This window comes from Lipotes vexillifer, unplaced genomic scaffold, assembly GCF_000442215.2.
Source record: "Lipotes vexillifer unplaced genomic scaffold, Lipotes_vexillifer_v1.1 scaffold112, whole genome shotgun sequence".
NCBI lineage: Eukaryota > Metazoa > Chordata > Mammalia > Artiodactyla > Lipotidae > Lipotes > Lipotes vexillifer.
Genome location: NW_006776285.1, coordinates 1,567,734 through 1,579,170, shown reverse-complemented (window position 1 = coordinate 1,579,170; position 11,437 = coordinate 1,567,734). Strand labels below are relative to the sequence as shown.

Sequence of the window (11,437 nt, the reverse complement as noted above, 5' to 3'; positions counted from 1 at the left end):
GTCATTCCTGCTTCAAAACAAACCACACATACTGTATCTCCATTCCCTCTTCCTCTTCTGTTGGCTTGTTGGCCTGAAGAATAAAATCATCTTCAAGTAGATTATCCGGATTATCAAAATCAAAATCATCATCAAGAGCCGCGACAATATCAGGATCAAAATCCAGCCGAGGTCCTAGAAGGAAAACAAAAATTGAGCAATAATTTCCAAGAAAGCATGATTCCTTCACTTAACATAATCTGAGTAGCTATTACGTGCCAGACTCTGCCTATGTATTGAGGATACAACAATGATTAAAAACATTAAAAAGTTCAGTTCAGGAACAGACACAGAGATAGAGAACTCCAAGAAAATTTAAAAAAGAAAAAAATCCCTCTGGTTTCAATACCCACTAGTAAAAACTTTCATTATAGATCTACAACATTTAGCTGTGTCTATTTAGCAAAATCCAAAGCTTTTACCCACAGAAAAACTGGGCTTTAAATTCACCTATTAGAAGTAACTCTCACCTGTTAGAAGAAATAAATTTAGTATTTGTAGCCTGTGAAACTTTGTCTTTTCAGACTATGAGATTTTTAAAAATCCCAGCCTGTTTCTTCAGCTGTTTTCTTCTATATGTATTAATAAAAATACTACAGAGTCCTAGAGAAACTTTCAAGTTCAAACCTGTAAACTGACGTGGCTTCCAACACCCTTCACAAAATGGCCACTGCCTGACTCTACAGCCTCATCTCATATTAATCTTTACCCTCCATTCCAGGCATGCTAAAAAGCGTGCAGCTTCCTGTATCTGTATCCTCTTGCTTTTGCACATAGTTTCCTCTGTCTGGAATACCCTCTCCTCCCCACCCCTCTCTCCTTCATTCATCTGCCTAAGTTTTACCTGAGAAATCAACCTTGCCTCATGTCCTCTAGTACACCTTGCCCAACTCCCCCAGGCTGGGTTTGGTGCCTCACCACTATTTATTCATTTGCACTATAATCGTAATTTCCCATTTATTGTCTATCTTTCCCAACTGATGGTAAATTCCTTGAGGTCTGGGATTATGCTTTTATTCTGATTTAACCCAAACGTGGTCATAGTGGCAATTCAGAAATCTGTAGAATGAATTAAGGAATGAATGCCACATGGCAAATGTTAGTCAATAACTAAGGTAATTTAGCAGGAAATATCAAACACCACTTCTGTGGACTTCCATGTTTGTTCTAAAATACAGTATTGGTACTGCAAAAAAACAAACATTATAATTTTTGGTGTATCTGGAACAGACGGTAAAATGGACTTCTATAAAATACTTCTACACACTTGGGAGAAACTCTGAAAGCTAATAGATTAAGTATTTTCAAGATTGCACTATATGAATGTAAGGCTTATTGAATATCATTGTTTCCTTTGTAAGAGGTTAGGCTAGGCTAAAATTCCCGTACCAGATCACCTAAAATAATTTTCCCACTTTCCTCTCCAAATAGGAACTTTCAAGACTAAGAATTTGACGGCAATGAAAGAAAAGGACGAAGATCACAGTCATCCCTTCCTAATTTAGTGATCTCTAATCTGAATTCAAACACATCTCAATTCTTTAAGCTCTTTACCAGGGACAGAAAAACCCTACATCATTACTATACGTTTCTTTTTGTAAAACACAGCTCTATCCACTTGAAAAGTTAAAGAAATTATACACACCTGAAACAGGAGCTGCTTTATTTAACAATCCAACATCTTCTTCAAACTCTGATGCAAACACCGAGGAAGGCAATTTAATTCCAGTGGTCTTGAAAAAGAAATTACACAATGGTTAGGTTTATTTAGAAATACTTTTGAACTACGCAGAGTTGAAATGCCCCCCAAAATTCATGTCCCCCCCAGGAGTTCAGAACGTGATGTCATTTGGAAACAGATTCCTTACAGATGTAACCAGTTAAGATGAGGTATACTGGGCGATGAGGGGGCCTAATCCACTGACCAGTGTGTCCTCGTAATGAAGCCATGTGAAGCCAAGACACACAGGGAGAACGCATGTGAAGACACACAGGAAGAACGCATGTGAACGCATGGAGGCAGACTACAGCGCTGCACCTACAAGCCACGGAAAACTAAGGACTGCTGGTAACCACCAGAAGCTAGGAGACAGGCATGAACAGATTCTGCCTGTGAGGCCCCGAGAAGGAATAACCCTGTTGAAAGCTTACTTTCAGACTTCCGGCCTCCAGAACTGTGACAGAATAAATTTCTGTTGTTTTAAGCCACCCAGTGGTAATTTGTGGTAATTTGTTACAGCCATCCTACTAATACAACTACATTCTGCATTTTCTCTCACTTGTGCTCCAGTTACATATTTTAAACATGTATATTCCATCATTATCTCAAAAGCAACCTCCCTGCCATACTTCACAAAGCTTTCTCCAGTATTTTATCCCACTTAATCCTTACAACCCCGTAAATTATCAGCATGTTTCAGTGAAACACAAGCTAAGAAAGGTTAAGTGGCATGCCTGCCTGAGACTAGTTAAGTGGGGTTTTGAGATTCAAATCCAGGTCTCATAACTCCACTCTCCTCAAATTTCAAAACAAAATTCATCTTTTCCTATTTAAACCAGAGATAACGTCCTAATCTCTAGTACTGGCACAGCTTTTCTCCAAATTGGCTGCTTAAATCCTAGGGTGGTCGTAAATCCTTTCTAACCACCCATCCCTTTGAACTCTCTTGTATACAGTTACTTCACACCTGTCTTCTGGGCACCATCTTACTCATGGTTAACCAGGACACAGATGACTGCAGCTGCTGCTTAGTCTACATTTAGTCCAATCTTCGTATTACTGCCAGGTTAAAACTCCTTAAAATTTTATAATATGACCTTCCCCAACTTTTAAAAGGTTTTTTCACTCCTGATTTTCAAGGCACTATAAACTCAAGGTCTACTCTATGCATCCTGTTACTCAAAATGCAACCTCCATGTAAATCAAGTCCGGTTCCTCACATCATGGAATAATTCAAAGTAACTTATGGAGCACACATGTGCTGGACATGATGACCCACAATACTACCTCATGTCCCCTCCTTCTGACTGGAACGGTCCTTCTTCTCTCTTTAATAGAACACACCCATTTTTTTTTCTTTTTTTTGTTTTGGCTGCACTGAACAGCTTGTGGGATCTTAGTTCCCCCACCCAGGATCAAACTTGGGTCCATGGCAATGAAAGCCCTAGTCTTAACCACTGGACCGCCAGGGAATTCCCAAAGCCACCCTTTTAGGGACCAGCTCAGTTCCATCCTTCACCATGAAGCCCTTCTTGATTACTGTTCTGGAACTTTCCTTCATGTGAACTCCCCTCATTCTGCAAACCATCCAATCTACTTCAACATGTGCTGGCACATTCTTTCTGACGGGTCCTTATGCTTTCGTTTCATCCCTACAACCACTTAAGTTAATAATGTGAGTCACCACCAGGTGTTCTCTGTCTGTGGACCTGCCCACCATACTGTCCTCAGTCTAGCAGCAGGCAGGAAGCTGAGGCACACATTCTCACTGGCTCACAGACAGAGCCTGCTAAAATGGAAGCCTCTGAGGAGCATCAGTGTGTACCTAGTAAGCTGTTACGGCTTCCAGAGTTTTTCAAAGGCATAAACATGGACAAAGAAAGATCTGGCTTTCTGCTGTAGAATCCTATTTAAAAAAAGCTTTACTAAGATATAGTTCACATACTACACAATCCAGCCACTTAAAGTGCACAATTTAATGATTTTTGGTGCTTATTACATTTATTTTTTAAAAATTGTGGTAAAATATATTTAAGATGCTCTTTGTGATTATCCTTGGAAACTGGGGTTTAAAAAAAAGGGAGGATCAGCTTGCGCTTAAAGAATTACTTTTGGAAATATTTTTCAAATCGTGAAAAACAGTCAAAGAATCATATACATAATTAAAGTGTAGACAGTGATTACATTTTTAAAAAAGGGAACTGTAATTTTTTTTAGTGATTGCAGTGGTTCTGAACTACACGAGGTTTGCCCAACTGCTTTCCACTGTGGCAGCACCTGCTTTCCTTCAAGTGAAAATCAGGGTCTAATCAAGCATTACTAATTTCTCCACTGTCTTTCTGCACTGCTTTTGTTTTTAGGGCATATTCAATATTGCTGGTTTACTCAATTTTGGTGGTTTGTTACAAATTACTTTAAAGTTGAAGAAACACATGGGACTTATCCATATTTTTGCATCATGCTACAGAAAACCAATGGCACTTGTTTTCAAACATAATTCACTTGTCCTTATAAACATCACTGAAGTGTCCAGTAAAGAGTCTTATTCTGGGGAATTCCCTGGTGATCCAGTGGTTAGGACTCTGCACTTCCACTGCAGGGGGCATGGGTTCGATCCCTGGTCGGGGAACTAAGATCCCATATGCCATGCTGCATGCGGCAAGGCAAAAAGAAAGAGTCTTACTCTGTTAGAAAAACCAATTCGACAGTGGTTACTTTTACCCAAAATGAATTAAGAATTAAAAACTAACCTTTTACTGGCCAACACAATTCAGCCAGAAGAATTTTAGGACTTTATTAAAACTTTTCTTACTACATAAGATAATGTTAAGTCACTACTGGACCACCTCCCCTCCCTCAGTTGGTGGTAGAAGGAAATGAGTCAAGAAGATATATATCCTATTACTGATACAACAGCCTTGGGGAAGAAGGTGTAGAGAAGTAGCTTCTGTTAAAGATGTGGCAGAGGGGTGTGAGGCCTCACAAGAGAGCTATGACCTAGTGGGTGAATGAACAGGTGCAGTTATTACCTCTTTTTTGGTATGATACCCTGAAACTTAACCCTTCTGACTCTCCTTAAGCAACAAGTATGGACTGGAGGGGTTATGATCACATCTTCCCCAAGGAAAAGAGTGTCTAGACCATGATAGGACTGGAGAATGAGAAGCAGGGGAAACTGGTGCCCTCTGTATCTCTTCTTTTTGTCAATAAACACAGTACATTAGTATCTTCTTTTTCTTAAGTGCCAAGTGATATAAAAGTTTCACAGGGAAATTTATACTAATACTAAATTAAAAATGAGATAACAAAGGCATGCAACATGGGCATCCTTAACATAAGCAGGGAGAAGAAAACAGAACTTAAATTAGGAGCACTAACTTCATATAAACATGTGCTCTCATATGTACTTAAAAGATAAAGTATTAAAGTGGACTGCATTTTTGTTGAGAAGAGCAACAGAAACTTCATTACAATCTATTGGCTCCATTCTCTCTTACGGTTAGCCTGCAGCTTCTACAACTGTTAAAGATCTGAACATTGTGCAAAAGTTCCACAAAAATTAAGTCTATCTTAGAGCAGTTTACAATGCTGAAACAGTTAAGCTGTTAACATACAGAACATCAGCAGCTTTTCTTCTACTGAAAAGTGCTACCTAGCATGACCATAATTACTAATCAAAAGTTCCCACCTTGTCAAAAACCATTACTTTCAACAACCCGAGAACAAGAGACCTGCTCCCTCCTGATGGTATGTATGTGCATACACATATACAATTTTAAGCGAAGGCATGGCTTATCTTTGTGCTCTTCAGACTGACACCCTTTCTTGCCCCGAACAGTTATCTTGATTTAAAAAAATGGTGGTTCTTCACTCACGGCTCCTCACACACTCTCTCTCACATGTGAATAGCTAAAAAGTCTTACTGAAGTTGCTAAAGGTTCTTCTTTCTCATCTTCCCTGTAAGGTACACCAAAGGTATTTGTGGGAATGAGCTCTGAGGGCCCAGATGGTTCCTTCAGGTGCTGCAGGTAGTCATAATCATCATCAAAGAACACTCCATACTTCCTCTGCTCTGCTTGCCTTTCTTCATCTTTTATCTAGGATAATAAACAAAATGGAATTAGTACCTGTTCCAAGGATAAGGCTCAGGAACCTTCCAATGAGCACAGCTTTCAGAACAGGGGACAAATGGCCCATGAACATTTTGGCTGATAGGAATGAGACAAAGAATTCTTGACAAACTCGGGAAACACAAAATGCCACATAAAATTAAAATGGAATTAAAAAATTCCTCCTTCCACTAGACATTTCTGGGCAACAATTTAAGCCAAGAAACACACACACACACACACACACACACACACACACACACACACACACTTTGTTTTATCATGTATGTGGAGGATTAGAAGACTAAGGGGCACTGAAAGGTAAGTACAATTTCTTGTATTTATATGCAAAGAAACTTCTCAATGCACAATACCGCTGGCTTTACTAAAAAGCTACATATGCCAGTGTTCCCCAACACTTCCTTTCACATTACCCACACTTAACAAATATACTCTGACTGATAATTACCAAATCAACCTCTTAAAGGCTCCCTGGTATTTTCTAAAGCTAATTCACGAGTTTTATATTTCATGAGATGACCAGGAGGCAAAATGCAGTCTGTGGTTACGAAACGCCAAGATCTTACGGAAAGCAGAGACAAAGCATACGGCTGTGGCCTAAATAACACCATGCAGCCTTGTTGCTGATGGTTTAGTAAATATTCTCCACTACTCTACAAGACTTCTCATTTAAACATCTCCAATAAAGATAAATTATCCATCAAAATAAATATGCACAATGTAAAAATGAACATATTGGGTTTCCCTGGTGGCACAGTGGTTGGGAATCCACCTGCCAACGCAGGGGACACGGGTTCGAGCCCTGGTCCAGGGAAGATCCCACATGCTGCGGAGCAACTAAGCCCGTGCACCACAACTACTGAGCCTGCGCTCTAGAGCCCATGTGCCACAACTACTGAGGCCCACGTGCCTAGAGCCCGGGCTCTGCAACAAAAGAGGCCACCACAATGAGAAGCCCGTGCACTCCAACAAGGAGTAGCCCCCGCTGGCCGCAACTAGAGAAAGCCTGTGTGCAGCAATGAAGACCCAACGTAGCCAAAAAAAAAAAAAAAAAAAGAATATATTTACTGAAAATTAAATCACAGATTTGGTTTTCTAGGAGATCACAGTTATCTGAAAATAGCAGTTGACTCACATAATTTATTAAAAACTATCAACAGTCTACCTACAAACTTATTAGCTATAGAACAGGACCCACTTTCTGTGTAGGCAACAGAACCCTCTGGGGTGCAGTCTCATCTGCTGCTAAAGGATCTCGTTGGCTCCGGTGGACCAGATGGAAAGACACAGCTTTCTTCTTCTCTATAAAGGGCTTTTTCTTCCTGTGAGGCTTCAAAGAAACAGAATCAGAATAATAAAGTAAATCAAACCAACAACAATGAAACAGTGAATAATATCATAGTCCACATAGACATCTTCAATAAGTTATGTTATGATGAACAGATTTTTAAAACCTGCACTTCCAAGGCAAGAAACATCAACTATGTTCAATACAATGTATACTACCTTCCTTCAACAAACGTTTGCTGGCACCTACTCGTGCCAGACTTTGTTGTAGGCACTTGAATACAGCAATAGGTAAGTCAAACTTCCTGTTCTCCGCAAGCAAATCATCAAGAACATGATTTCAGGTAAAGACAATAAAAACAAAACACAGGGGCTTCCCTGGTGGCGCAGTGGTTGAGAGTCCGCCTGCCGATGCAGGGGACACGGGTTTGTGCCCCGGTCCGGGAAGATCCCACATGCCGCGGAGCGGCTGGGCCCGTGAGCCATGGCCGCTGAGCCTGCGCGTCCGGAGCCTGTGCTCCGCAACGGGAGAGGCCATAGCAGTGAGTGGCCCACGTACCACAAAAAAACAAAACAAAACAAAACACAGCGATGTGCAAATAACTCAAGAGTTACTTTAGAATGAGTGCTCAGAGAAGATCCCTGACAGTCTGAACCAGAATGACAGGAGCCTGCCACAGGAAAATCTGAGGAAGACAGTTCCTGTACCAACTATTAAAACCATGACACAACAGCTTAAGTTTAATAAGACTCATCATCCTTCTGCGTTTTTAGTTCACTACACAACCTTAATTTTCTGAATTGAGAAAGCATCATTCCAGTTGAGTAAGCCGCCTTGCTTCGGGCCCAACCTTAGACTCTCCTTTTCCCCAGAGCAAATAGATGGGGCAGACACACCTGCCATTCCAATGTCTGGAGAGACTACCAACTCCCTCTCGGCTCGACCCCATGAAGCACCGGGTGGCGCGTTTGTTTGCCATGTCACAGGTTCTTTGGCCTCTCGGGACGGGGCGGGTGGTAAAGGGTAGGCCATTCTCTTCTGTCTACTCCCCAGGAACGCTTGGCCGCGGGAGACCCACTCTAAACGGCAACCTATGCCCGAGGTGGTGAGAGTAACCCAAACCGGGGCACTGGGCCACAAGCCGCCTGTCTTCACCTTCGGACGAGTCCTCCCAGTTCCAGGCCGCAGTAGCCACTGGCGCCAGAGGAACCCAGTCTCTACCAAACCAGAGCGCCCCACCCCCGAGAAAGCGAGGCTTGCTCACCATGCTTGTAGCCGCGCGGCGCTCACCCCAAAGAGGGGCGACAGCTCTCTCCTAGTCGGACGGAAGGTGACCCGGTACCTCCCGAACGCCACTGACGACCAGCTCGCAGCCGCGACTTCACGCCGCTCCACACGTGCTGCCCCGGGAACCGGCCGGGAAGCCACGCAGCAGGCCGTGGAAACGGACCAATCGCCAAAAGGCTGAAGGGTCACGACCGGAAGTTACGCAAAGCTCACGCCGTCTCAAGGATCGCGAGAAGCTATTGGCAGGTGGGGCTGTTCTCATCCCCGGGGGGCGGGGCTTTTCTGGCCAAAGTTAAACTAGCTGCGGAAGCGAGTTGCGGGCGTCTGTGGTGCGACGAGGCGAGAAACGGGGTGTCGGTGTTTGTGGGCGAACTGCTTTTATAGCGCCCTCTACCGAGAACAGAAGCCACGAATCTAGCATCCCCATTGACAGTTGTATTCCCTGCCTATTCCCAACCGTAAACAAAAAAAACAACACACAAATAAACTGTGTACACAGAAGAAAGGTGGGCACCCTCCCGGGTCACCGAGGTTTCAGGTTCCCTCTCCTTTGGGCGGGCGCGGAGCTGGTTGCCTTAGCAACGGAGGATCCTAGGGCCTTGCTATTTTAGGCTGCACCAGGCTTAATCAGGTCTTTATTTTCTTTTTAACGAACTGCGTTCAAACATCCAGTTAACAAAACCCCCCTAGACTCTGTTGACAGTAGAGGCATTTGGACTAAAAAAATATATTCAGAATCTCTTTGGTGTTTGCATACCTTATCTTGGAAGGTGGAAACTAATGCTTATTCTTTCTCAAGCCATTCCTCAAACGTTTGAAAGTAGTTTAAGCAAATAGGCTATAAGCACACCTGCTTAAGATTTCAGGTGGGTGCTGGCGCGCTCTCATGGCTTTTCTCGGGCAAAAGAGGATAGTAATACATTCAAAGTTCTATCAGCAGACCTTTCCTCAAATTTCTATTTCCCCTTCCCAATTTCTGGTGTCTTTACAATGTCTGAGTTATCTTGAATTGTGTATTATTACTATAAAATCTATAGAATATTTATAGTTTTATTACAGTAAAAATTATAGAAGCAATTTAGGACCACAGAACTTGTGTTGGGATAATGCTTTGTAACAGGGATAATATTGTTACATAACACTCCTATGTGCTACATTCATTATAATTACGCTTCATGAGTGCAGGTTTTGTTTTGTTTTGATCTGTTTTATTTACTACTGTATCTATTTTCAGGACCTAGAATAGGGTCCTGAGCACGTATACTCAATAAATATTCGTTTAAAGGAAGTAACGTTCTGGCACTTTACCTGAATTATCTCAGGTCTTCCTGACACTAAAACTGAGGCATAAGAAAGGTCAGAATTGGATGGGTTTGCTTGTCTAAAAAAATGCATCATTTTCCATTGAAGCACAAATTCCCCCCTACAATATTGAATGATAACAGTAGTATGCTAGGTATACTAGCTGAAATTGGTTTCTGGCCTCTGTTTCACTCTTACTGTGTAACCTGGGGCAAGTGAGCTTCAGTTTTCTGATCTGAATGTAAAACGGGAATGATAATATTATTAACATTTACCTCATAGTATTGTTGTCGGTTTAAATGAGAAACTACACGTGAAATGCTTGGACCTGTGCCTGGCTTGTGATCAGCATTCAATGAAGGTGAGCAATCGTTCTCTTTCCAGCTTAGTGTAGTTACTCACTTAATGTCATTGTTGCCTTAGAATGGCCAGCTCCTGAAACTAGGGCCTTCACCATCTGGGATCTGTCAGCAAACACGTGCTTTGGCCTCACATCACGTTCACATCATGGCTCTCTGTTAGCTTGCGTCTTGACCCAACCTGTCAGCTTCCTGGAATCCTAATCCTTTTGATTTCCCTTAATTTCTGGTACCTTTTGAGTCACTTATATTACATACATAGACTCTTTCACTTGCTTCTAGTCCCTAGCAATTTTATGTTCTTTAAAATTCTTTTTAACTGCACATCCTCTTGATATTGCTTGGCTTTCTGCTGACTCCTGTTCTTAAGAGTCACAAGTACATACACTTCATTGGTGAATACATTTTGGAAATACTGATCCCAATTAATTTTCCTTACTGTGCTTTCTAATTATAAAATGAATTTTGAGTTTTCTTTGGTATGTTTCGGTTGTGTTCAAAGCACTCAGATGATGTGTAAATGAAATGATTTTACAATCTTGGAGATAGTCAGGTGATGAAATAGTTTATTAAAATTTCATTGTAGTAATTTCTTCATAGTCTTAATTTACATTGTCTATGGGGGTATTTTTATCCTTTTCCACAGATTCTGTTATATGTGCTGTTGATTCTTAACTTTCTCTCTATAGCCCAGACCTTTTTCCTGACTTTCAGAGTCATATATCCAACTGTATGTCTATCCGCATATAGCTGTAGTTGCTAACTTTTCATAATTAGATAAATACCCTAGGGAGGAGAGACCTGGCATTTTCAGTGCTTGTTGACCTAAGGATGTGTTCCTGGATGAACTTTTAACCTTGGCCGGCCCAAGTCAGACAATCTGGAGTAGGGAGTACTCAACTTAGGAAAGAATTTGCCCTTAATTGTTCTTGCAGGTATGCTCAGCAGTTCAAAGTTAAGCTATAAATCCTTTCCCACAGTCAGCTGAAGTTTGTTACCTCTTCAGCTCAGTCCGGTTCCTGAGTCTTCGCCAACGTTTCTTAATTTTAATCTCTTTCTTAATCTTGCTACCACATTATTCTTCCTAAAAGACAACTCTCATATTATTCCTATTCAGAATTTTCCAATGAGTTCCCACTGCCTACTCAATACCTCCCAGGTGCTTTAATATAGCCCTCGATATCTTCTGTAGTTTCACTACAGACCACAGTTCCACATTACTTTCCTTTTTTTTTTTTTTTTTTTTGCGGTACGCAGGCCTCTCACTGCTGTGGCCTCTCCCGTTGCGGAGCACAGGCTCCGGACGCGCAGG

At 41.7% G+C, this 11,437-nt stretch overlaps 1 protein-coding gene across 1 annotated transcript in view; it reads right to left on the bottom strand.

The window, feature by feature from the left end:
* LTV1 (LTV1 ribosome biogenesis factor) overlaps positions 1-8,546 on the bottom strand; it is a 13,789-nt gene extending 5,243 nt beyond the window's left edge. Inside the window, exons 1-5 of the mRNA XM_007450316.1 lie at positions 8,442-8,546; positions 7,088-7,219; positions 5,683-5,856; positions 1,685-1,772; positions 33-174 (exon numbers count right to left, since the gene is read on the bottom strand). Coding sequence (XP_007450378.1) covers positions 33-174; positions 1,685-1,772; positions 5,683-5,856; positions 7,088-7,219; positions 8,442-8,444 — 539 coding nt within the window. The 5' untranslated portion in view covers positions 8,445-8,546. The remainder of the gene's footprint in view (positions 1-32; positions 175-1,684; positions 1,773-5,682; positions 5,857-7,087; positions 7,220-8,441) is intronic.
* Between the last annotated feature and the right edge of the window lie 2,891 nt (positions 8,547-11,437).